Below are 27877 nucleotides of genomic sequence, written 5' to 3' on the forward strand. Positions count from 1 at the left end.
GACATAATTCATCCCAATTAGAAGCAGATCTTAATTTACCACGTCTCTAAGGAGAAATGGCAGACAAACTGTCATTTATGGGCACTTATCCAAACTCATCACGATTTGGGCTTCTTTTTGCCTGGATGTCCCTTGTCCTCTGTAGCTCTGCATCGTGTTCAGCCTGACCCAAGCCAACAGAACCCAAAAACCATTGCAATCTGCTTTATTTCCTCCATGTGAACTCAGGTTTATTCTTAAGCCTGAACTGAATAGATTTTTAATTTATTTTTTTTAGAGAGAGTTTTTAGTCTAAGGAAGTCTTTTCAATGAGAAAACACAGATGGCAAGAAAACAAATGCCTGTATCATGAATTTCACTAGAAAATGGAAATAACAAGAGGACTGAATTGCTGTAAACTTCTGCAAAAGCTTCTGGGGCCCACAGATGTGAGTGGCAGCAGCGCATTCAGGCAGAACTCATTCAGCTCTGGCCACAATTAGCTGTGATGCTGATCACTTACACAAGTGTGACAAATGAACAGCCATAAAACATCCATTCGCATTTTCCACCCTCACGCAGCCATGCACCAATTGCACAAATTCATCAAAAGCAGCAGTTATTTTTGCACAGCCTCTGAACTCATGTGCTAAGAGTAAAAAAACCTAAAAAACCGCCAATTTTTTTCTCATTGCAGGCTTTGAGAAAAAGAATATAAATATAAATATAAATATAAATAAATATATATATATATATATAACTAATGGATTAGAACCTCCCAACCAGTTTTCTTCATCTAAGACCCCACGCACCTGTGGGGTGTGTGTATGACCTGGGGAACAGTGGCTGTGTTAGCTTTTATTTTAGAAGCAAAACTTGGAGAGATAATAGGAAAAAAAAATAGAATATCAAACCTAGCAACTGTATTCTCAGAAGGAAAAGAACAAGGCACAGGATTGTTCTGTCAATACTAAGGAATTCATTTAATCCTGCCAACTAAACAATGGAAAAGTAGAAAGCGTTCCTGGGTAAATGAGAAACAATTCTGCTCTTCCAACAGGGAATTTTAAAACAACATAGAGGCTTTACAGCATTTGTACAGCTGTCCTCAGGCCACTTCCCACCACTGATGGACAGCAGCTTCCACTCCCATCCTGGGAGCACTCGAGGTGGAAAGCAGACACAGTAATGGAGATGGGCACGGGAAATAAAATGCCATTCAATGGTTTTGTTTCCCCTTCAGTCAGACACAAAAATGTTTCTGTCCACACAGGGACTTTGTTGCTTCCTTTAGAGACATTATATTTGGAAAATATTTGATTATCCTGTCAAGAACATTAAAGTATAAACAGATGTGCAGAGTGGAAAGAGAGTAAAAGTTTGTTTTTTTAAAAAAAAGATTTTCAGGCATATAAATGATTTTTGCCTCAGCAGCAGAAGGGCCATGAATATGACTAGTGCTGAATTCTAGAGAAACCATTTGTCACTATTAAAATTAGTGCTTTGTCAACACAAAAATCTCCCTCTCAGCTTCCTCCTAGCCACACAAACAGCTGCATTATGGGATTCATTATCAAGGAACGGGGCTCTGGCTCAGGAGGGACGAGCCTGGAATCCAGAGCTGGATGATGCTGCTGCTGGGCTGGGAGAGGGATGAGCCGCTCCAGACCGAACGAGGCAGTGCCGTGGCCAGCCTGGCACAGAGCTGCCGGGGATTAGCACATGGAAAGCTGGCAGGTCCGAGTTCCCCAGCCCTGCCATCCCATTTGCACAGCCACAAATCCAAGGGACTCCATCCAGCTCCCATTCTGGGACTCTGCGCTCGGCGATTCTGATGGAAAAGCAAAGAGGAGCAGAATTCATTTCAGTGGGAGAGGAGCCCAGCAGTAAATGCACATTCCTGCCAGAACACCACCCCTTGTATTAATTCCTCTCTTCTGGATAATCTTATTAAGAGGCGAAAAGGCAAGGAAAAGAAGCCACTAAAGACAGTAAGCATCAATTTCCTCTCAGAACAGCGGAATTCCCACGACACCCATCTCTGGCTCCTGGGCTTTCCAGCAGTGGGCCAGGGCCAAACCAGCAGCAGGAGGAAAAAAGGACCTAAAAGGGAACATTGATCCTATTTAATTATGGAATGGCTGAGAGGATGAGGTGGAACACATTTATACCTAAGTTCACTAATGGATTTTCTCATTGCAAGTGCTCAATCGATGAATAGGGAGAGTCTCAGATATCCCAAGATGGGATTCCCATCCTTGAGGTTGTGTTACACTTCAGCTGGGCCCTCCAGGAGCAGGTGGCTAATCTTTGTCCAAAAACAAGTGCTTTTAGCTAAAGCTGTGCAAAGTTTGGTAATTAAAGAAGGAAAAAAGCTCTTTATTCTGCATTAATAGGGCTGTGCATCCAGAGCAAGTGCACGGACTCTGAGTACAGAAAGCAGTTTCAAGGCACTGGTTTATATTCCAGTTTTTTAAAAAATGCCCTTTGTTTCTCTCTACTATTACTGTACATTTAATTTTCTATATAACACAAGGCTGCATATACAAACATTCCATTAGAGAAAACACTGTAGATCTAAATTCTAGATGTAAGTGATGTGAAATAGCCCTAGAAGCAAAAACCACAGAGTGAAATGGTGTGAGGATCCTGCCATTAGCTTACAAACAGTCTGATACCATCCATGCTCTAAACATGAACAGTTCAAATCCATCACCTTTCATGCCCAGTGATTTGGAGGGAGGTGGCAAAGAATTAAATCCCACTTTAATCTCATGAATAATGCGTCATGTCTGGGGGTTTTTCACTTCCAAAAAGGCCAACAGAGCAGAAGAAGTCAAGAGAGATGTCCAAGATATTTTGACTCCATGAAGAGTGATTAATTGGATCTTTTAAATTGGTTTGCAGCCTAATGAAACTCCTAGAATAAGCTAATACTCATCTCCTGCAAGTACATTTTAACATTAAAAACAATCTCATCCATTTTCAAGTGTAAACAAAGCACAAAGAGCACACAGATTTACTTGCATACTTCATTTGCTGCACTACTATTAAATGTCATTGGCAGATCTTTTAGCACTCATCAAACAAACCCCCCAGAGAGGAGGTGATATTCTCCATCAACGTTTCCTACCTGTGTTTTCCTTTTCATCAGTTTAAAACAGTTTGCAGGAAGAGCTTTTCACATTTACAGGAGTTGAACTAGCAAGGATCTGTTTGTGTTGGCTGGGGGTTTATTTGGTGAGGAGAGGATCATTTATTACCTCTCGTAAGTTTCTGGAGTAGTACATAGAGCACCAAGTTCAGGGTAATTTTAAGATTCACTCTGTTTACGTCAAATACTTGGGGTCATAAAACACACAGGCACTGGAATCCACCAAAGCAATCCACAGAAAAAAACAACTGGTGCAGTTTCCAATCTCTGCTTAGCTGAGGCCCAGAGCAGAATAAAAATGAAGATTAAATTACCTTCTGTGTCATAAAGTGTGCAGAATGCAAACCCATGGTGCAAGGGCCATGAGGGACACTTTCTCTTAAGCTCCATCTGTCCCCCCCTTGGAGGAGTACTAAAAGCCTTGTTAATAATTTAACAAACTAATGGACACCTTTTCAAACACTGGGAGCTGATGGTTAAAGGAGCACCACCCTGGCACAGCAAGAGGGGGAGAGTGGGAAGCTGGTGGCTTCTTATCCCCTTGATGTGCTAGGGACAAGCCCTGGACAACAGAGCAGGATCCTACTGGAAGGAAAGCTTTCTCTTCAGGTAGTTGACTGCTAAAAGCCTTCCTGAGACACACACAGAGGTATTTTAGAGCAGATTTTACAGCAGATCTCCAGCATACCTGACCCACACTCCAGGCTCTAAAGGAGCACTGCCTAAACACCATCCCCCATGTCTGGGTTGGGCAAGGCACCGCTCCAACCACATCCAGCAGCCCTCCAGCATTAATCCAATTAATTTTGAATTAAAAAAATCAAAAGTCACTGACTTAAATATGACTCCTATAGCAGCTTTCAAAGGAGGAAGATGCATGTGCTTTCCTGAAACCTCTTCCACACTCCCTGCACATGACTTTATAAACTCCTCCCCATTCCTAATCACCCAAAGTGAGGCTCACTTGGACACAACTATCTCTGCAAAGCAAACCCTTTACCTGGGAATCTGGTGTCCTCACTGTTGGTTGCTATTTTCTTCAGAATGAAGTGCTTCAGTCCCCAAATCTACCTGCAGCTGTAATCAAATCTGTCAGTCCATCCTGTCTCAGGCCAATGCACTGACTAAAACAGCCAAGTGACAACATTCAGTGGTGCCATCTCCATGAAAGTAAATGATGACATTCTACAGGTAAACCAGCCACAAAACTGAGTTTAATCACCTCGTGGAAAAAAAAAATGCTGGGAGATTCATTTGTCACATTATTCTTATAAACTCTCTTTATCCTTCTGAAATAAGTCATGAGATCTACAAGACAGTGGCTGCGTAAAAGCTGATAAAAAGAGACAGAACTTCTATCAGCTTTAAGAAGAAAAAAAAAAAAAAAACAAAAAAAAAAAAACAGAGATACTTAGCTGAGATACCATCATTCTCAAAGCCTGGGAGTGTTTCTGTGTCAGAATTAATTCCCCTACTTAAAGCCATGCATTTCCAGCAAACCAGGCAGCCCTGGGGGGAGGCAGCACGTTGGATTTTTGGTGTGCCATGCCTGAAAGGCTCCTCTTGCCCCCAGATCAGCATTTTCATGACCCACCTGTCCAACTATGGGAACGACCGCCTGGGCCTGTACACCTTTGCCAACCTTGCCAGCTTTGTCAAGAGCTCCACAAACCTGAGGCTGCAGACCCTGCCCCCCATGCAGCTGGCCCAGAAGTACTTCGAACTCTTCCCCGAGCAGACAGACCCTCTCTGGCAGGTAAAGTCACCTCCTCTTCCTCCTCCAGCTGCAATCCACTCGTTGGGACAGGCACCTCTTCCTCTAAAAAGCTTTTTTAAAGCATGGGAATGTGATCTCAACTCTGTAATTTAATGGTTACACATGCCTGCCTCTTCTCTTAACTGGAATACCATGAGCCACCCCATGCTTTTGGTTATGCAGGCATAAATCCACCAAGGAAAGCTGTGCAGTTATTCAGGGCTTACACTGGCAAAAAGGAGCAGAAAATTTCCCCTATTGTTTTTGACCCAGCTACAAGTTTATTATAAATCTATAATATTTCCACTGGGCTGCAGCAATTGCCATCAGTCGATGATTTTCCCCATCATATTTTGTTAATTTTATTCACCAGCAAAGTGTATCCTCTGTTACCAGTCAACACTATGCCAAAGCAGCATCTGTATGAGAACTGCTTTGAAGAGCAGCCAGTCCCAGCCTCTTCTGCAGGGCCTTTTGTTCACAGCTTTTTATTTTGCATTCGTAGGTAGTAGAAAGATAAGGAGATGAATAATATCCCACTTTTCTATTTTGTCCTTCCCTTTTGCATTCTCACGTAAATTAAAATTGGCACTAAGCCCCATGCATCTGAAACCATTCTGACAGCTCAAAAAGTAATGCCTCCAGGCTATTCAGAGGTTTCCATTTTAACCTCAAATGGAAACGTGATTAAATCAATGTTTCAGTCTTGTTGTTCCCTTCTTTTTCTTTTCTGCTAATGACTGAACCTAGTTCTCAAGTCATTCAAAACCATTGTACACACACTGTGGGATTTTGCTACTCAGCACAGGGCTCTGGCATTAGTGCCTAACATTGAGACCCTGCAGAGATTTTGGATCCCCCAGTGCGATGTCCACAACCACCTTTTCTCCTTCAGAACCCGTGTGACGATAAACGACACAGGGATATTTGGTCCAGAGACAAAACTTGCAACCACCTGCCCAAATTCCTGGTGATAGGACCCCAGAAAACAGGTAAGAAGCACAAGCAGAGCTTTTAAAAAGTTGTTACAAAGTCAAAGGTGCTTTGTTGTTTTTTTTTTTTTATATTTCCTAATGGCATCTCTTTTTGTTGTCACAGGAACAACAGCCCTTTATTTATTCCTTCTGATGCATCCTTCCATTATCAGCAATCTCCCCAGTCCAAAAACTTTTGAGGAAGTTCAGTTCTTCAATGGCAACAACTACCACAAGGGAGTTGACTGGTAAGAGGAATGACAAAAACGAGGTGTTCATTCTTAATACATGGAAAATCACAGTGGAAAAGTTCCAGGAGTGGATGTGACATCACCTTAATTACTGGAATAATTTGTTATGCTTGGAATGATCAGATAGAAAGAGAATCTAATTGGTAATGATGGGACATTTAATCAAGCCCCTAATTTTGTTTAGATATAACAGTTAGAATTCTCTGAGTTTTCACACAAATGAATGCAAGAGGCAGCTCTGTCATGAGTTCTGTCTTCATGCTGAATAACATCTCTGTCTTGTCATAGCTGTAGCTGCACTGACTTACACCCTGTTCCTTCCAAAGTGGCTTTTCATGAAGTGAGGTTCCATTTATCTCTTCACGAGAATCCATCCAATCAATTTGAAATGGAAAAGACTATTCAAAGCCAAAATTCAAATCGTGCATTCTGAAAGCGTCCAAAAGCAAAGATATGTCAGTTCCAAAATGAAGTACTTCAACAATGTTAAAATTAAACAGTTTGACATTTAAATGTTGACATTCAATGTTGACATTTTGAAGCTTTTCCTATTTTTTTTCTGCAGCTAAAACTGAACTCACTCCAAACTGGTGAAAGATATCCCTTTGACGCTGAAATTATTAGCAAAAATCCCATCCATCACAGGAAAAACCCAATTACCAGGCTTCATGAGGGCTTTAGCTATTACCAGCACCACCTAAGAGCCAAGATGCATTCCCATTATTCCAGTCTGGGCTGAGCTGAGAAATTCAATTTTGCTTCTTGAGAATTATGTCTGAAAATTCACCTTCTCACCCACCATGAAATGGGAAGCACAAGGCCCCGACCCTTTTGTGTTACCGCTAATTCTGACAAGTGTCTTCCTCTCCCAGGTACATGGATTTCTTCCCCACTCCTTCCAACACCACCACCGACCTCCTCTTTGAGAAAAGTGCCAACTATTTCCATTCTGAGGAAGCTCCCAGGAGAGCTGCTTCCCTCATCCCCAAGGCCAAGATCATCACCATCCTCATCGACCCGTCCGACCGCGCGTATTCCTGGTACCAGGTACGGAATCCTTCTCCTCAGAGAATGCACAGTGGGGATGGTGGCAGGGGATGGTGGCCAGCACCAGTGGGAATCTGTGTCCTTGAGCATGACACAGGAGTCACTGCACAGCACTGGCACCGTGTGGAAGCAGGAGGATGCTGGATGCCAGCTTTTGCAGTTGGCACCTGTGACACTGGTGTCAGAAATGATGAAACTCCCCAGCACGGAGCTGCCAGCGGCTGGGAACAAACAGTTTCATCTCAATTACAGCTGACAGGGCAGAGAGGGAGAACAGTGCTCCTCACCCAGGGAGATACCCAGGGAAAAGGAGCCTGGCCCAGCCAGGGAATCAGTGGTCTTGATGCTGAGAATGTGGCCCCACATCCCTTCCCCCAGTGTGTAAGCTCAGCAGTGTGCAGCACTGCACAAATGGACCCAGTGTCTCCTGAAGTTTCCAAGGAGTTAAAAAGAGCTGTATCTGGAGACACTGGCTTTTTTCTCTCCTTGGAAACAAAAGCAAGCCTGTTGTTTTCCCCAGGAAACCCCAGGATGCTCTTCCTCGCCATTTACTGAGCCCACACCCTTCTGTAACAAAATCTGCACCTTTAAACAACTCTATTTTTAGAGAAATGTATAAGCATGCTCGTGAAATCCGGCACAGGCATACACATAGAGGAAACACTTAATGCAGTGTTAAAATAGACTCAGATTAATAATGTTGGAATAAGCATGAAATACATCATTGCAGGGAATAAGGCACAGCCAGGGGCTGCAGTTTGCACCCGTGTAACATTTCCTTGGCACCTTTACAGCTGCCAAGGCAAAGCAGCAAAACAGTGACTCCCCAGGGGAGCGTTGACTGAATGCTGTCCCCATCCGGCCTCCTTGGCCCCCATCCCTCTCCCGCCTGGCAGAGGCGGCACAGCCCTCCCGGCATCTCCCGCAGGATTCCAGCCTTCATCTGCAGCATCCCTGTGAAACGCCTTTTCGTGTGTCCCGCAGCACCAGCGCTCCCACGAGGATCCCGCCGCCCTGAGGTTCAATTTCTACGAGGTGATCACGGGCGGCCCCCGGGCGCCGCCGGAGCTGCGGGCGCTGCAGAAGCGCTGCCTGGCGCCCGGCTGGTACGCGCTGCACATCCACAGGTGGCTGGCGCACTTCCCCGCCTCCCAGGTAAGGGCGACACCCGCCCCACCCAGTCTCACCCGCCCCAGAGAGCTGCAGCTGCAACGGGAGACATTGTGGGAAGGTCTGGCAAATGCATTTAGAAAATGCCGGAGCTTTTTCTATAAGAGAAATTCCATCCTGCTTCCCACTCATTTCCCTGTCGTAGAAAGCGTCATATTTATCTGATCATGATATGGAATTGGCCTTTCTCAGGGCTGAAGCATAGATTCCTTCTTTTGCCCTCTCTTCCTTCAGATATTTTATTGAATTGTCTTTTATAACCTTTGCCATGAAAAACTTACCTAAACGCATAGATCTAAAGAGTATTTCCATTGTTGAGGTAATAATAATAAAATAACCTAAAGCAAACTTTTTAGTACTGCAAAGTACATGCATGGGCACTCTATCCAAGGATATGATCAGATGTCAGTTCATATCTGTACCTATTGGAAGACAAAGCTGGAAAAGGCTGCTTCATTGATGCCTTGAGAAGGCTGACCTGGAACAGAGACTGGACAGAGCTAAGAGAATAAAGTAGGTATTTATTAAAAGGCCTTAAAGGATACACCTTGGGCAGGACAAGAGCCTGGCCCTGGACCCAAAATGGTCACAAAATGGACAAATGATCACGAGGTCTCACACTTTTACAAGTTTTGGTCCATTTGCATATTGGGGTTAATTGTCCAACTACAGCTTCAGGTTATGAAGTCTCATCCTTCTTGTTTTCTCTCTTCAGTTCACCGTTGTTTATACTTTTAGGCCTGAAAGTTGTAGCAGTTGCCCTTGGTCTCAAGCTGGAAAAGGATTTGTTTTGTCTGCCTGCTCTGTGAAGAGCTGACTAACAATATGAGGCTCAGAGTTACACCCCTAGGCAGCACAGAATCTGAAAAACACAAAAGCTCAAACTCAAGGCATCATCAAGAGTGAGCAAATGAACAAGGATCCCCAGAGACTGCTCTGGGTGGGACAGAATTTTGCTGCAAGGAGGCAGAGCTAAATGTTGCCTACCTTGTCAGGGACCTGGGGGAAAAAACCCAACAATAAGAACTAGAAGGTCTGCCTTCTTGTAGTCCTCACTTTTCTTTTTATACAGCCTCAGCTGTGCTACAAAGAGGAGAAGCAGGTCAGTCTCATTTCCAGGAGAAGGAGAAAATCTCAGTCATTTACTTCCTTCTTTCATCTCTGGCCTTTCTATTCTTTCATAAATGGAAAAGGAGTCCTGCCCAGAGCTGCTGAGCTGGCAGCAAGGGCAGTATTGCCCTGGGAGCAAACAGGCCATGTCTCCTCCTCGCCCACCTCATCCCAACTTCTCCAAAGGAGACAGGGATGTCCTGACAAACTCTGAGGAGGCAAAGGGTGCTGAGCATCCCATGCCCTGTTCCCTGGGCTCCTCCTCTGCCCTCACCTGGAGCTGCTGCCTTCTCTCCTCAGGATTTCCGACAGACACATCATAAACCTCAACAATATTTTACATCTTGTCCTTATCTCTTCTTGTCAGAATTCTCTGAGACTCAGGTTTGGCTTGGGAGGTTTAACTCCTGCATTTGAACAAGGTGCCCACACAGAGTTACAAGGTGCCCTCCTATGCAAATTCAACTCAATAAAGTAAAAAGTAAACCTAAAAAGGAGTTTATCCGTATGAATGTTTTCAGCAATGTACAAAGTCACGTGCTAATTTAAATCCAGGTTGTCACAGAAGTGAAATAATGCCATGATTTTGTTAAGCTTAGTCCTGTTTCCAAATAAGTGCCATATTTACCCCTGCAGTTGCTCATTATTGATGGACAGCAGCTGAGAAGTGACCCTGCTACTGTGATGGATGAAGTGCAGAAGTTTCTGGGAGTGTCTCCTCATTACAATTACTCTGAAGCCCTAACGTGAGTGTATTCCCTTTCTTATCTGCCCTGTGGGATCCCAGGGTACATCCCCTCCCACCAGGATCTCTTGATTATTAACTGTGAACAAACAACATATCAGGACAATGATAACTTTGAAAAGCTTGAGATTGTCTTCTATCAGTCTCCAGGAGCTGAATCCTGGAGTGTCAGGTGTGGAAAGTTTGGCAGAAGTATATTTCACCATTCTGACCGGAGCTTGATGGAAGAGGTTGGGTTAGAAGCACTTGTTCCCCAATCCTATTTTCCTCTCTGGATTTCCATGTGTGGCTGAGACTCCTGCAGGGGTGGGAGTGGGCTGAATTCCCCTCTCCCCTCTTAGTCCAGCAGAAAATTGTAAGAAGCTTTTGACCTGAGCCTATCTGTGTGAGGAGCATCATCTCCTTACAGCCCCAGCCCTGGGATATCCGTGGGCTGGGAATCCTGGCACTGCAGTGGAGGCTTTTCCAAGTCCCTGTGCAAGCAGAGAGCAGGAGCCAGCACATGGAGGGGGAAGCTGAAAATCTTCTGCTTCACCTTCCCTGCAGGCTGGTCCTGAGGGAAACACAACCATGGGCTTTCCAGCTGCCCCACACTGCTCCTCTCAGCTTACAGTTACCATTTCATGTTTCCTCTCCTGGGAGGCTTCAACTTATTTATATCACAGGTTCAAAGTAAAACTTCAGTGCTTAAGAAAGTTGCTCTGCCAAAACCTTTTTCTAGAGGAAGAATTTTGGATTTCAGAGCACAATTTTTTTTAAGTCACTGGTTTCCAAAGCGGATGGAGGGGAGGAGGATTCTGATCACAGAGCTGAGCTATTGATGTTTGAACAATCCACAACTGCACATCTGCAGTGCCTTCTGCTGGGATTTTAAAATCCACACCCACAGACATACATCTTCCTTTCTGGAACTAAATTAAAGTCAATGGAGTCGCGCAGCATGAAGAAATTTGGCCTCTCATTCTGGTTTGGACAGGAAAATGGATTGTAAACAGATCCATAAAATTTTGCACTCCCTGTTCAGAGGCATCAAGAATGCAAATGTGCTGTGGAAGCACACACGCCTGCATGGACTTGGGAGAGAAGGGGAAAATGCTTTAATGTACATAGCTGCTTTCTGCTAGGGCTTGTCAAAAGGGAGAAGATTGCATAGGATTGTTCCTAGTCATTGCTGTCTAATAACTGGACACCACACTTCTTAAAGGTGCCAGGAAGCAGCCTAAGGACCCAGTCCTGTGAACAGCACTGAGCAACAACTCTGTCGCCCTGAGTAATTATGTGAAAGTCTTGCAGGAGAGTAAAATCAACCCAGGCAGAAGGGAGGCCACTATCCAGAGCCATGGGAAGGGAGAAGAGGGGACAGAGGCAGGGCTCAAGGAAAACACAGGATGAGAGGAGTGTGCTTAGGAAAATGTTCCCCCTTGGAGAGCTGCTACATTCTGTCAGGGAATAAGAGAAAGATCCCCATGGTGGCATTGCTTGGCTCTGCCTTCGCAGGCATTCCCTGCCTCTGGCATCAGGTACTGCCTTCCCAAAACCCTGCCTTCCCCCCAGGCTGACTCTGCAGGGAAGGGAAGAAAACCAGGCCTCCAAAGATTACTGCTGACAGCTCTAAAATGCTCCCCTGTAGCTTTAGCCTTAGGGCTATCACTATTTTTAAATAAATACTTCCACTGTGCCCAATTACATTCACAGAAGCCCTGAGAGTTCTGTGATTTCTGAACGCAGAGGGTTGAATTCAGCCCAAATTCTCTCACCCTCTTTTCCCCTGCCCAAATTTGCACATCCTTTTCAGAATGTTCAATAAGCTCCTTCTGAGGCAGAAATATTGTTTGGGGCATAGTTTTGCAGTTTCCCTTTTACCCAGCACATGATATTGGCTGCTCCTCTTGGGAAATTAATGCAAGGCAGCTAAAGCACTTCAGCATGCAAGGAGCAGATGGGAAAGGACAAAGCAGAAATGAATCTATCATCAATATACCCATTTAATCAATGATTTATTTGTTTTTAATTGATACAGCTACACAGACAATTTAGGAAACAAAGGTCAGGCCTGCATTAATAGGCTGGGCAAGAAAAAACCCATGCAGAAGGTTCACCCTTCTTCTGAAATCCGCTCCCTTCCGTGGAGCAGCAAATTGCAGGTGCATCCGTGTCGTAGGGACAGAGCAGGGGCAGGAAGGTGGTGTGTCCCTAATTAACTCTGAGTCCCGGCCAATTATCCTTCATCCTTCTCAAACATCTGCTGAGTAGCAGGAATGTGCAGCCTCTGGATGTTTTATGCCTGCTGCAAGTCCCACAGCAATAAATCCCAAACTTAATGCCACGTGCTGTTGGTTCCTCGGCAAGCACGTCTTTGCAAGCCTTAATCTAGACCTCTTCTATCTCTGCATTTCAGGCATCACAATCAAATCGCACGTTTCAGATAAGGCTGCTAAGACAGTGTTTATGCTACAATGCCATCTCAGGAACGAAAATGGTATTTAGATGCAGAGATAGGGAGCGGCAACTTCTCAGGCAGGTGAAATCATCAGCCCCCAGCCAGTGCTTCCTTAGGAGACCCGCAGATCAGCCCTTCACCCTGTGTGCTGGACCAGCAGAACAAAAATTAGCCAGTGCATGAAAAACTTCCTGCCTTTAGGCACTTCCAAGGCAAATCTGTGGGACAAAATGAATCCCCAGAGTTTACACAGGAGAGGAAAGCTGTTTCCCACTCCGTCCTCAGAATTCCAGTCATCTAGAGAGATGTGTGCAGCAATAACTGTGGGCTAACACTGGTGTCTCAGTAGCCAGAAAGTGTTTCTGCAGCAAGGTCTTTTAAAAAAAATGATCCTCTACAGGTTCGACCCACAGAAAGGCTTCTGGTGCCAGTTATTGGAAGGAGGGAAAACAAAGTGCCTGGGGAAAAGCAAAGGTCGGAAATACCCACCAATGGACCAAGAGGTGAGGGCTCTCCAGAAACTTATGGGAGTGGTTTTAATATTGGCCCTTAATAAACATACTGATTTTTAAATTGATTTTTTAAATTCTTTGCTACATTTTCACTGGGTTGATGTTTCTAAAAGTCGGAAACCGGAGCTTTGAAAGAGAGGGCGCTGGCTTCCCCCTGTGGGGCGGCTTTCCTTTAACCCCACCTCGCTTTGCTTTTCCTCCCTCTCAGTCCCGAGCGTTCCTGTCCAGCTACTACCGGGAGCACAACGTGGAGCTGTCCAAGCTGCTGCACAGGCTGGGGCAGCCGCTGCCCTCCTGGCTGCGGCAGGAGCTGCAGAAGGTCCGGTAGCACCGCCGGGGCCCCGGCCAGCCCCGTTCCTGCCCCCGCAGACCCCCCGCCCCTCCGGCTCACTCGGCATCGGCAGGACAGCACCTCACGGACCCCGCTCTTCCAGCCAAAAACAACCCGACAGACCACAAGAGAAGGAATAAAGACTCCCTCCAAGGCGAACCCGACGGCTGTGGCTGTGCCCGGGCAGGAGCAGTCGCCAGGAAAAGGCGCGGCGTTCCCGGGATGCAGGAGGACCAGGGATGTGTGTAGGATGGATGGACCCCGCACGGACACACCGCAGCCTGTCAAGACACGGGCAGAGGATGGGAACGGCTCTCGCTGGACTGGGAGGTTGGTCACCCGCTGGGCTTTTCCCCACGTTTGTGTTCAGATCCTTTTGAATTCCAAGCAGTGCGCTGCCAGCAGCCTAATGTTGACAGTCTCTTTCTGCAAAGCAGCGATGTTGCTCTGAAACCTTCAGACACTGGGTGAGTCATTTAGGGTCTCCATCTGCAAGCTGTTGCAGAAAAATAACTTTATTGGCCTTTTTTTTTTCTTTTTAATGTTTTGGACACAAACTACAGTCTGCTGAAGCACAAACTCTTTCTATAGGCTTTTATGGAGTTGAAAGGACAAACACAGCCATTGTATATCACATATACCTGTGTGACATACATATCTGCATGTAGTGTATCTCTAGATCAGGCACACACTTAGCTTTAAATAGCTGCTTTCTGTGGCCACAGGGAAATGAAAGGTAAATAAATATATTTACCAAAAATATGACATGACCTGTGCTTGGTTCTCAGATCTGTAGGAGCAAGGTCAGCAAGGCTGGGCAGAAACTCCCTCCTTGTCCTGTGCGGAGGTCATTCCTCAAATCTGGAAGTGGGAAATACACGTATTTGTATGTACCACACAAACTCACACTCCCTTATCTTAGAGCACTGATAACACTCCAGGTGACTGGAGCAATGAGAGCTTTGGATAAGTAAGGCTTGGTCAGAGAAGAATATCTAGGTGGACTCTCTGATAGAATTACAGCTGTTAAAAAGCGCTTGAATCAGCTCAGCTTTAATTAAAAGAGGACTGCCTAACTCCTGATTAAAAGCTAAATAAACATGACATAGGTTTCAGGGGCTTTTCAAGGAAATGAAACAAACACTGTAGAATCCAGAAAATTATTTCTTGCTCTTCTTTTTGTTTAGAAAGAAGTCTGTCTCTCCAGCTTTCAGCTCTGTAATGGCACCATGTCCTGAAAATACACCGGATATTTTTATACCTCACTGTTATTTTTTTTAAGTTTGAATGGGCCTCACATTTCCAAGAGATCTCGTGTTCCATTGAAAACTGACATTTGAATTGACTTCTTTATGTGTCATAAAGATGAAATAACAGTATTTCCAAGATTCATGCCCTCCCCTTGTAACAGGAGCCATCAGCACAGCATTTCTCTGGACCACCGAGGGACAGAGGAGCCTTTGTGAACTGTCTGGAAAAGATCTCCTTTGCTTTTATGCCTTTTTATGTCGTTGCCCACATAATGTTGGGATTCTTACAGCCCAGCAAAACAAAGGCAGCGAAAATGAAACAATTATTCATGGCAAGAGGACTGTGGCTGGGAAAGATTGTGCTGGTCCTTCTCTCCTGTTTGTAAGCCACAGGATTGCTGTCCTTCACTGTAATTTAGAGTTTCGCACACTGCTGCAGGGGGGCTGCAGCTGCAGTTTTCTCCCATTCCTCTGGAAATTCCAGGAGCCTGGGCAGGCTGAGGATGTGATCCTGTGGGCCAGACACAGGAGTCAGGGTCCGTGGCAGCAGATGTGATGATTAAAGCAGGGCTTTGGCCCCCAGAAAGCTGAGCTCGTATAATTGAGGTTGTCTTTGAGCGAGAAGCAATCAGAACGGAATCCAAACCCCTCTAAATTATGCATTGACCTCTCAAGGTCTAAAATGAAGTTGTGGGATTAACTGCTCCGAGATGTTGTCTAATAAACCAAATTTCCTCTCTGATAGGGGAGCAGGCTGCCAAGTGTCCCCAAAAATAAATTAAAATGGCGGAATTAGAAATTCTTGGGGGAGGAAACGGTTGTGTAATGAAAGGGATGATGGGTCCAGACTCTCTGATGTGATAATAAGGCAGTGGGGATGTGCCCTGAATACAAAAGCAGGCGCTGAGTTTTTCCTCCTTTCCCTCCCCATTTTGAGCCAGGGAGATGGGGGATGTTTCATCCCCTGAAGAATGGGCTGAGAACAGATGGGGCGTGAGGTGCTCATTTCCCCTCTGCTGGGCCACCCAAAAAGGAGCCATCAGCCATTCATTTAGTTCCCATCAATGACAAATTATGTCTATTATGGGCTTAAAATTGATGTTTCTAACAGGAATATGAGTGTGTGACACCTGGGTCAAACAGGTACAGCACAGGTACGTAAATCAGCAGTGACCACTTGGCTGCTTTTATTGGACTTCAATGAGGCTAAGTCTGGGGTTTTCTTTTACATAACTCTGCCTTCATGGGGCAGGACTTTCCCTGTCAGGCAACACTGCTTACACTGTCTTTATTTCTTTTTGTGCTTCCAGTTCATCCTTTTAGTGTGACTGCAAAGGTGTGGACCTGCCCATGGACTCGATTCCTCCATCACTCTCCTATCTAGAAAAGCTGCCAAAATGAAATAATATTTGCAAGAGAGACAGATTCTGAAGTGTTCAGTGCTCCAGTGACTAGACAACTTTTATAAGACTTACTATGATTTCTGCAGTATTTCAGAACAAAGGACATCCTGTTGATAGAGCTGAGGAAAAACTTCACTGTCTTGCCCAAGCTCTTTTTTTAAAAATTTTTCTTTCCCCTCCTACATGACAACAGCAAACCCAGTTGAACAAATACTTGGTGTTGAAGCAGAAGGAATCAAAATAAATTTTGATTACTCAAAGTATTTTTGTTTGGGGGGTGGGGGGGGTGGGGATGAGGGAGGTAAAGGGCTGTATTTGCTGGAATTGTTTTCAATAATTGATGTGCACACACCTGATTATCAGTTCTTCTCACTGCCGCAGAATAAACACTTCTGATGGTGTATTACAGACAGAGCTTTGCTGCTTTCCTTAAACCTTCTTTCACAATTCCTGAGGCAAAATCTGCTCTTCAACAACCCCTGCCATGCATTTCACATCGTGCACCTTCCCAGCTCCTCTTGCCTCAGCCTCTCCCCAAGGTTTCCACCCACCCTCAGCACAGCAGCCCCAAAAATGTGGGATTTCCTGGCAGTGCCACTGACCTCCTCCTTCTCCTCCTCCTCCCAGGCAGGACACGAGGATTAAGGCAAGTCTGACCCTCCAGTGTTTGTTACTCACATTTCTGGGCCCTGCCCTGCCAAAGTCTGACTCCCTGCAGCCCGCAGGAGAGGCACATGCAGCAGCCCCAAGCAAGTCCTGCCCTGATTAAAAATAATTTCCTTCTGCTCTGTTTGGGGAATCTTAAAAGCCCCTGATTCCAGCTATTGCAAATCCCTCAAAATGTGCACTCAGAAGTACAAGACAGATTTTTTTCCCTCTCTAATATCTCATAGTGCTTCTATTTTTTATTATAAAATATTCATTTGTTTTACTGATCTGTGTCAGAATGAGGTTAAATCATATCAGAGTCAAGGATTCTTTCTACAAACCTTCCAGAACAGCAAATTCCACCTGCCAAGAGCTTCTGTCATTGAGCAAATTAGAAATTACATTACAGATATCTCACCACAAGTTTTGGCTTTTTCTTCTGGGTCTGCCTGGTGCTTGTAGACAAAATTTTCAAAGGTAGCTAAAATTTTCAAAGTATTTTAGGAGTCTAAGTCTGGTAAAAAAAAACCAAAAGCAAGCAAACAAAACAAACTTGTAGGCCCCTATACTTGTAAGCCCTAAAAATCAACTGGCTTTCCATCAGGCTTTCCAGGCCCTGGCAAGTTTCCTGCCTCAATCTTATTTAATAAAACAATAAGCAGAGTTCGTTCAAAAATTTACTACTTCAACAAAATTCATTAATCAGACTATTCCCTCCTGGAAGCTGGAAAGCTGAAAGCACCCAACAAACTTGTGAGGTGATCTGTTTGTGTAAAGAGCTTTTTCTACCAAGAGGAGAGGAGAGAGGAGCTCTTTGTCAGGCCTGTAAATATCCAAACCCCAGTCAGAAACTGATTTACAGAATGGCAGAAATGAACTCTGCATATAATTTATACTCCTATTTCCACTGATGAGCAATTAAAGACTTCCCAGGAAACCAGATTGATATTTGCATTTCGGTCAGCTGCAGCTGCTGGGTGGGGAGAAGAACATTCAAAACATCCCAATGAACCCATACCTGCCACTTTGGGTTTGCAAAGGTGTTTGTCCTGCTGCAGCTCCCTCTGACCAGGCACGGGCCAGTTTTATAGAGCTCCTGTTTCTTTGGGAAGGGGAAAGTGACACATTAATACACAAATCTGTCTCTGTGGCAGAAGGTCATCTGGGTTTTATGGGCTGTAGTTACAGAGTCATCCGGGGGGTTTCTCAGAGGTTATTTTCAGACAGGGGAAGGTCAGCAGCAGGTGGAATGGGATTTCTCAATCCAAGTTGCAATTCCATAAAATGCTGTGGGGGTTGAGAAGTGTGGTTTATAATTTGGGAGATAATTGCATGCCATTGAACTGACTTTGTACTTTCTGCTTCTCAGAGTCTGGTGGATGTTCTGCTGTCTTGCAGAACTTATCTGTAACACACATCCCCTGTTGGGTAATTTAGACTCCCTTCAGAGGAGGAGCTGAGCTGGAAGGGAGAGCTGGATGTTTGAGGGGTTGAGTTTTTACAGAACTTGTTCTGAGGCAGATAGCTATTTACAGTTTTTCTTTAATTCTCTGTGTGTGTGTGTGTTTCACTGTGTTTGCTTTGGCTGAGGGATCATCTCCATATTAAATCTGCACTCCCTCCAAAGGCACATAGTTCCCATCAGCATCGGTGACAATTAAATATTCTGGTGAAGGAGAGAATAAACCCACCAACAGAAAATGTTATTTAATGACATTGTAGCTGCAGCACATCCTCCTGCAGAGCTTTGTGTAATCACACGAAGTAAGCAAAGAGAAATTGTTCTGCAACGTGAAGCGTTTAAAATTTCATAAGCAATCTGATTTTAAAAAAAAAGGGCACAAAATCACCTTTTGGATACCTTCTTATTTTAGAAGAAAGTTTCCTGTCTTAGATTTTGGGTTTTCTCTCTTTCTACAAGGAAGTGCTGTAGTCTGCTTCCCCTTTGTGCTCTCCTTGTCACCCACACTCTTTGGGGCTACTTCTCATCACCCTCATCTATTCACCCACCTGCAAATTTCAATCCCAACTGAATTTCTTCCTTGGTAACTTCTGCTCCCTGCTTCCAGATAGGAAAACTGCAGATCTCCCAAGGAAGCCTCACCTTTCATTTCCTAGATCATACCTAGACCATACACGCTTCAATCACTTTTAAGTTATGCCACTTAATTAAGTCAAGGTGTTCTAGGAGTGTGCTCAGGATCTCTTTGATGTGGTTTTCCTGCATTATTCCCACCGTTTTCCCACTGTTCCAATGCCCAGAATCCATGCAGGGAAGCTCCTTGGTCATAAAGCACAGCAGAGCTGGATGGCACAGCCTGTAAATCTGCCATCATTAGGCTGGGAGCTGCAGTTAAATTATAAATTGTCATCCTAAGTAGGAAGAACATTTTTATGGATCCTGGCTCACCCTCTGCAGACTTCAGCTATTTCCAGTAACTGCCACACAGAACGCACTAAAAAATTGTCAGCTGCTTGGAAAAGGAGAGTTGAGCCTGGAGACTTAATTCCCTTCAATCTTCTTAAAAGATATGATCAGATACCTCGGGATGAAAGCTTAGGAAGGTCCAGGGAGGCAATCCAGAGCAGCCAGGACAATCAGAGTGGACAAGCACCTCAGCACAACACGAAAACTCATTTCTCCAAAGGTCAGACACACACTCAGGAAGCCACCCCTTTTATTTCCCTCCATGTTAGAAAAGTGGCAGAAGAAGAAACATTTGGAAGCTTGCCTGGATTGCTGTGGGAAGGTGTTGTGTCAGGGCTTTAACACAGACCACGTTATCACATTCTTTCTGAGGCCCATCTCATGACAAGCAATTTTTCTTCCCCTCCCACGTGGGACAAGCCGGGACATAAAATTTTGACAGACGTGTTTTATGCTGGTGACATCCCATGACAGCATTTTGGCTCTGGTGTGCAAAACATCTGTAGAACAGAGGATTTTTATTATCACAGGAGCCTGCTTGGCAGCTGAAGGTTTTAGTGTGGATCCTAAATCACCGTTCCAGTAGTGCTGCAGATCCGTTTTTTTCCAAAATAGCTCCATATTTTCATAAACCCCAAGTGCTTTTACTTAAGGCTTGGCACGCTCACGGAATGGAGCCAACCACTAATCAGGCAATGAGGTGAATGAATTGTGCAGGGTGAGTCCCTGAGTGGGCTTGGAACAGAGGCAGGAATCAGGAAAATATTGTAAATTAGGATGCTTGTTTGTAGGGAAATCCCTAAGGAAGAGAACTGTGTGTCCTCTTGGAAACCTCAGCTGCGTTTAAAAAATTTCCACAAAGACTTCACTGCTTTTACAGCTCTGGCAGTGTGAAAAGTCCAGCTCTCAGAAACTCAGAAAGGCACAGGCTGGACAGTTCCTCACCTTTCCCTCCACAGCCAGGTGCTGACACACTTGCACATGGACCTGCCCATGCTATTTCCAGCCACAGTCCTTTGTAAATGAGAAACTCATTTTGTGTCTTCACAAAGACCACCCTGGAGAATTGAGCTCTGAGGGAAGGGAAGTGAAGCACTTACCAGCAGCCCACTCTGTGTGGGTTTTTTTCATAAAACATTACTTGACAAAATACTGAGTGCTCAAGTAGAAATATTCCTCGCAGACTTGACTTTGCCACGGACCTATTTAATACTGGCACATTAAACACATTTTTATTTTACACATTAAAGAATAATAATTCTGGACACTTAACAGTGACACAATGAAGACATTATAAAATTTGGTAATGTGCGATAGAACTACTTTCATAAGTGCCCAACCTTAAGTACATCCATTTTCTGGTTTCCTTCCAGTGTTAAGTTTTGCACTCTTGCACCTTCAATTACAGAGCTTAGTGCCCATTTAAAACGACTCTATTTTGCCCACAGATAATTACCTTTCATTTTGGCTGCCTTTTTCCATTTGCCACCTGTTGATTAATGGCCTCAATAACTTATTCCTCTGCAGCTTTGTTGTTTTTCCAATGGAAGAGCTGAATTGTGGGGCAGACAGCCATCCTCCTGTGTAATAAAGGGGCAGAGGAAAACTCTGCAGTTCCTTATGTTGAGACTACAGAGGGTTTTCCCATAAAGCAAAGGCTGGGCACTGCAGGAAAGTGTCTCCTGATACCTGAGGGGAAAGTTGGAGATCCAGTCTGGCCCAGCCACCACCTCTGCTGCACTGCTGAGAACCTTCACTGCACTCAGAGATGTGTGGATGGAGAGGAGACCAGAAAGGCAGGGAGAAATTGCTGAAAACAGGGAATAGGAAATGAGGAACACATCCCTGAAGGAGAAAGCACTTCTTTGAGACAGAATTTTGGCTATGGAAAAGAAAGTCAGGGTTCCTAGCAAACCACCTCAGGAAAACCCAGCCCGTGAGATGCTCCTTAGGGTCCCTTCCAGGCCAAACCCATCCGTGATCCTATGAATTGCCAGGCAGAATCCAGCTGAGTGACCTGACACTCTGGCATTTCCCAAATTAAAAAGCATATTCCAGTCTCTCCTCCCAGCACACAGGTTTCATGAACTCTGTCAGAGGGTTAAGCTTGTGTCTAATTTAGGAGGCGACTGCAATGTATGATTTTAGCAAGTGAGAGTAGGAGCAGCAGCTCCAAGAGTGAGTCCTCATCCAAGGGAATTCAGTGCACAGGGATGACATATCCCACCTCAAGGGGTACTTCTGCAGGGTCTGCAGCACAGGAGCAATGACCAGGTTTAAACACACGCTGTTACCAAATGCTGGAGGAGCTCTGGAAGTGCTTTCAGCTGCTCGATGCCAAACCAGCCTGGCACGGCTTCACTGGGAATTCCCACTGCTGTGGGAGCTCCTGGGCTCCACCACACCATCTCCCATGGACAGGGGCAACCCTGGAGGTGCTGACCCACCTCACAGACAGCTCACAGAGGGGTGTTTTTTTTGGAGAGCCAAAGCCCCCCCCTTTCTGGGCACGGGGCCCACGCCGTGCGCGCCTCGCCGCAATTAGCGCGGTGAATCTCACCCTCGCTCCCCAGCTTCCCAAAATAATCCAAAGCCGTGGGAATCCAAATCTGATCTCCAAATGCTGCTCTGGAGCTGGAATCATTCAGGGTTTAGAAGCCTAATCCTATTACGGTGACAGAGTTTAACCACTTTCCCTTTATCCGCCAGAGCAAAGATTCCAGCCAGCACCACCAGTGGGCTGGAAATGCTTGGGAGGAGCCCCTGGAAAACCTAGGAGGAGCCTCTGGAAAACCTAGGAGGAGCCTCTGGGAAGTCGAGGCACATGGCCATGGGCACAGCCAGGGCACAGGAGGTTTCTGCCCAGATCTGCACTTCCAGCACCGCAGGAAGAAGGAAATAGGGATTGAAGTGAAAAGAGGGATCAAAGGAAAAAGCCGCGTTAATCTCAAAAAATCCCAAATCGCCGCTTCAGGAATAAGAAGCATAATGCCCAAAAATCCTTTGGCTGATGCCAAAGAGCCAGGATGACTCAAGGGTCTGGAGTCACCGACCACACAGGAAAACTTGCTCTGTTGAATGGAGCAAAGCTGAATTAAGGCGATTAGGGCTGGGAATAAGAGCAGGTGCTTGGAAAATTCTAACAAATTTTCTCAACTGCTGGAGCTGAAAGGTACCAGAAAAGTTGCAGATGAGTGACACAGACCTCAAAATCAGGCATTGTGCCTCAAAGCAGCTGCCAACTCAAAATTTAATAATCACATACATAATGCCAAAAGCACGTTTGCTTTGCTTGGTCTCCTGGCAGCATTTCTTGTTGGTGGGTAAAAAAATCCCAAAATCATTGAGTGCTACAATAAAATCAAGGAATCAGAGAATCCTTAGGATTGGAAGAGACCTTTAAGATCGTCCAATCCAAACACTACTATTAAAAGAAAAAGGGGAGGTGGGGAAAGCTCTGCCAAGACATTAACTAAAGTTTAGCCAAATTTAGCTAGAAATTAGCATGGTATTCAACTTCTCCTCTCCTCACTCCTCTCAATATCTTGCAAATGCTTAACAGCAAATGCACAAAGTAACCTTTCATTTTTTTGGACTTGAGATGAGTATTTCTTTAGGCAAGGCAAGAATGAAAAGTGGGATAAATATATGTCTATAGGTGCAGATTGCGACAGGTTAAAAATAAGATCTCAAGTGCAAAGCTCCCCCATGTGCCAGCCATCATTTCCCTACCAGCCCAGCAGTGAAGGAGGCACTTTTAATTAAGTGCAAGATAAGTATGGAAAACTGAGTTGGAGAAACAAGGAGGGATGGGATTATTCTAATCCAATCTGACATAATTAAATGCAGGAATCAAAGGCTCTTAGTGGCACAGAACTTGTTAGAGCCTTGAAGTGGGTATTTGCACTTTCTTCTGACATGCTGCAGCCTCTTCACAAAAACAAAGCTTTTTCAGAAGGGGTGAAATGGTGACAGAGATGTTCATAAATCACTTGAAAAAAAAGGCAAAAAAAGCAAAAAAAAAGCACCCATAAAACAACATTACAGCAAAAGGCTGTTCTTCAAGAACACCCAGCAAAACAAAGGCAAAAAAACCCCTGGCAGCACTGATGATGACATTATTTTGAAATCTTTTTTCCCAAGTGTGTCTTCCAAGCTACCAGAAGGAAATTTGCCCTCTGCAAAGATGATTCCAGGGAATGCCTGGGAACACAGAGAATTTCAGGCATAAATGAACTCATGAACTTGCAGGCGTATTTTGTGTCTGAGCTCCAGTTTTTTGTTTGGTTAGTTTTGGTGGATTTGGAGGAGGGGATGACCTTCCATCATCCTGCAGTGACTGATGTGGCTCCCTGCGGCTCAGGGATCTGCACTTCCCAGGAGATGATGCCCTGGAGCTCACTAACTTCTTACAGGCTGTTATTTTTTCCAGCACCAGCCCCATCCCCATGCCTCCCAACACTGGCTACAATAACTACATTTAATTCCAGGTATCAAGCTGGAATATTCCACTCGTTTTGCTCACGTCCTTCACTTCTCACGGAGCTTCCCCAAAACACGAGAGGGTCCTGCTGATGGAGACAATTCCAGCTCCTACAGTAACTCAGGAGAGAAGCAGAGATGGGTGTCCTTGAGGGGTGGCCTTCCTGCCCACTGAATCCCAAAAGATGCTGAGCACAGCCAGCATTTTGAGTGGGAAAAGTTGTGCCAAGGGAAGGTCTCCAGTGTTGGCAGGAATGAGGTTAAATCCCGGCACTACAGAGCCTGGGGAACACGGCTCCCACTCTCCATACCAATGAAAAGTAATCCAATTCCTTTTTTCAGTAATTCAGTGCTAAACCAAATTCTCATTAGATTAATAGAAGGATGTCAGGAGTTGTCTTTTCAGGGTTGGGTTTTGGGATTTTTTCCTGTTTTGGCATTCTTTCCCTTTTAGCTGTCATCCTTGTTTCCTCTGCTCCCAAGATGGGAGAAGAGGACAAGAGGTGAAAAAAGAAATATATTAGATTTTGCCCACTCTCTAAAAAGTAAAAAGAGACCCAGCATCCCCAAGCTCTTGTCATGCTGTTTTTGGGGGTTTTTTCCACCTCTCAGGAGAGAGAAATAAAGAGGGAAAGCAGGTCATTTCTTTTCTTTTAACAGGCTCAGAGACCAAGTGGGAACACACAAAAATTTATGGCCATCCCTTTCTGGGTAATCAATACACCTGAAGAAGTGTTTCCTATCGATCCCCCAGCTTCTGTATCCTTGTGCTGGTGTCAACACCACATCCAAGGATCCTGAGTGGTGTGTAAACAGCAAATAAAAAGCAACGTGTCTGTTGTGATATATTGATTACCTGGCTGTACAACCATTGGGAAGAGTTATCCGTGGGTGCCTGTCTTTTATTGCTGTCAGAGGCACAGTGCTTTGGTTGGAAGCCCCTTTGATACTGGCAGAGATCAGATATTTAGGGAAGACGGAGCTCTGGGAATAATTCCTATGGCTCATTTTAGCTGCCATTTAGGATCAGGCAGATTGTTTTCTGGCAGGTTTTGTTTGGAGCGTGAGGTATTGTCTGTCTCCCGCTGGGGAAATCTCCTCTCCTCACCCAGGAACAGCGACAGGATGGCCCAGGCACTTGGCTGATGTGTGGCTATGGAGGGGCACAGGGTGACAATCCAGCCTGATGATCCCCTCTCCCACTGCATCCCCACTAAAATCAACCAGGAGGTGACTCCGAGGCCACCTGCACACCTGGATATGGGCAAGGGAGGGACCACGCCTGAATTCAGGTATTTAACACTGCCCTCCCTCCTCTGAGCCGGCCAGAGCCCCAGCCCCAGACATGAGAAAGCAGCAGGAATGTACCCAGGACTATTAGAAAAAAAGAGGGCAAAAGTGTTCTCAAAAAAGGAGTTTTCTTGCACTCCGCTTTCCTGGGCTCCTCTCCTGCTAAAGCCAGATCAGCTCCCTGGGAAGGCTCTTTTTTTTTTTTTTTTTTTTTTTTTTTTTTTTTTTTTCTTAACGAACTGAGTATTTTAACTCCATCTCACGCAAGACAAGAGAGGCAGCAGTCAGCAAAGCAGAACAGCAGAGCTAAAGAGCCCCACGCACCTTCTCCCCTCCCTGGCACCATCGGGCACCCAGGTGAGCAGCCCCACACTGCCACCTTGCTCATTTATTTGGCAGCAGCTCCAGGGCAGAGCTGGATCATTTCCCTCCTGACTCACACACGTCACTCCACGTATGACGTATAAATGCATTAAAAAAAACCAAAACAATAAAACAAACCCACCCCACTCCCTCCAAAAGGCACTTTTCCACCGTCCAGCCCTGGTGCAGACAATAAACTTTTCCATCACAGCGTAGGGAATTGGCTTGCTGGGCAGTGTTTCCAGGATTATAAAGCTCTCCAGTGCTTCCATCCATCAGCTTTGCCCCTGTGAGAGGAGAGGGCTAAAAGTACCCAGGGGACTCTCAGAGAGCTCCTGGGAGCAGCATTTATACACTCCTAAAATAAATTAATAAATTAAAAAAAATAAATTAAATAAAAAATGAATAAATTAATGTTTATAGACTCCTAAATAAATGAACCACTCACACAGATGTTGGCAGACAGTGCCAGCCTGAGGTTACCTGTGGCAGCCTGTTCCTGCCCCGAGACCCCGCAGGTGCACTCAGCAGAACCAACCTGAAGGGCACAAAAGATGTGCCCAAATGTTTCCTTGCTGAAAGATTGCTCCCAGTGGGAAGGTCAGTTCTCCAGGGCAGTGCTAGAGAGGAGAGAGAACTTTTTAATGCTCTTTTAAAAAAAATTCCATGAGCAGGAAAGCAATAAAATCCTGAAACTTGCTTAATGAAAGGCTGTTCCTGGATGATACAGGATTAAATTGGTGAACTTTAGGATAGTATAGAATATTAGACTATTATATAGAATATAAATATTAAAGAATATTTAATATACAACCCAAGGAGCACAAATGTATCTATGCACTCCTTACCCACCCACAAATAAAGCAGCAAAGCTTGGGGGAAAAAAGTCTGGAAGAAATCCAAAGAAATATTGTGGCTATGAGCTGCAATCCAAAGGAGATTCTTGGATAATGAATTAATTAGAATTAAATTACTGAATATATGTTTTTAATTTTTTTTAATTCCTTAAGCTCAAAGCTGTCATAAAGCCTGTGACACTGCAGTGCCTGGAATACTTATAAGCTGCCAAGGAGAGAACCTGCCTTTATTTTTTATGGATTAATTCCATGGTGCCGGGTGGGAGGCTTTGCTCTTATAGAGCCACCTGCTAATCTCATTATAAAATGTCTTGTACCGAGTCAGAAACTGTGATAAACCACCCTGTGATGCTGCACAGGTGCAGAGAGTGTTTGCAGAGCTGGTGTCAGTCGTGGTGAACCTTGTTCTGCTCTCTTGACTCACCTCCTGACTGGCAGCGATGGGCACTTTGTCAGTGTGAGCAAAACAGGACCCCCACACAGCCCTCCGAAAGCCTCTTCACTCCCAAAAATATCCACAAAACTGCATTTTGTATTGGGACACTGCAGCGCTGGGGTGAGATGGGGCGGTGCCGTGATCGCCTCTGACCTGCCCTGGTGAGGTTTGTCTGAATCCTCATAAATCGCAGGAGCTTGGAGCAGCACTGCTGGAACAGACCGAGCCTCTGAGTCACCCTCCCTGCCTCAGCTCCTGGCTCCTGCAGGCTGAGCAGACCCAGTACCTGCTATTAAGTCTCCCCTTTTGTCCTCCAGCAGTTAGCCAAAACCAACCCCAGCATTTACCACACTCCTCCTCTCTCTGCACTGGCCCAGCGAGAACTTCCTCAGGTTTGTTTGCTCTCTAATCCAGCAGAAACTGAAGAGGGGCTCTGAAAACAAAGTCGCCTTTGTGGCACCTGTCAGCAGAGTTTTATTATTGTTTCCATCCTGATGGCTGTCGAGATAAAAGGAGGAGCTCTTTCAGATCACACAATGGATGTAATTTAATAAGTGATCGACACAGTGGGGGTGAGCAAAGAACTCATACTGTTCTTTCTCCTCCCTTTCCTCTGTGGGCAAGTCGTTTGTCCCTCATCCCTCATAACTCCCAGTGTTCATTCTTGTCTGGCCAGGGAGCAAACAGGAGGTGCTGGGCAGAGCCACGTCCCCCTCATCCCCCACTGCGGCCACAGTGGATGGTTTAATGCCTACCTGAATCAGGAGCTCTTCTGGAAAACAAAGATGATTTTCTGGAAAAAAGGATTGAGGTTTGCACCTTGAGGTTTGTATTTTCCTTCTATAATAATAAGTTATTATATATCTTCCTTTATATATCTCTGCAATAAAAAACTGCAGGATCTGATGTCCTCCTGTGAGAAGGAACCTGTCACGACCTGGTTTTTACCATCATCTCAGACCCTTCACCCTCAGAAACGGAACAATAAACCCCATTTTAGCTTCCTCACTGAAGGGAGCCAAGTGCTGACAGTTCAGCTGTGGGTGTGAATTATGAGAGCAATCGGATGGAGACAAGCACTGGGAGATTTACAGCTGGAACAGCAGCATCCACACGGCTCCAGGGCTCCCATTTCCCACCCCAATCCAAACACCAGAGCCTGGGAGAGCAGGGTGTGATCAGACGTGTTCCTCTGTATCCTGCCACCTCATAAAACACGCCTGAAAAAGAGCTCCTGAAATTTTTCACCAG

General features: G+C 45.2%; 1 protein-coding gene across 1 annotated transcript in view; it reads left to right on the forward strand.

Moving 5' to 3' along the window:
• Positions 1–13466, forward strand: part of NDST4 (N-deacetylase and N-sulfotransferase 4) — a gene marked incomplete at both ends in the record, with an annotated part of 52476 nt that extends 39010 nt beyond the window's left edge. The window contains 8 exons of the mRNA XM_083862388.1: positions 4707–4889; positions 5785–5881; positions 5988–6111; positions 6987–7161; positions 8146–8316; positions 10078–10187; positions 13027–13129; positions 13347–13466. Of these exons, the coding sequence (XP_083718514.1) occupies positions 4707–4889; positions 5785–5881; positions 5988–6111; positions 6987–7161; positions 8146–8316; positions 10078–10187; positions 13027–13129; positions 13347–13466 (1083 nt within the window). The remainder of the gene's footprint in view (positions 1–4706; positions 4890–5784; positions 5882–5987; positions 6112–6986; positions 7162–8145; positions 8317–10077; positions 10188–13026; positions 13130–13346) is intronic.
• Positions 13467–27877: the final 14411 nt, after the last annotated feature.

The sequence above is a fragment of the Zosterops lateralis genome, assembly GCF_965231275.1.
Source record: "Zosterops lateralis genome assembly, chromosome: 5".
NCBI lineage: Eukaryota > Metazoa > Chordata > Aves > Passeriformes > Zosteropidae > Zosterops > Zosterops lateralis.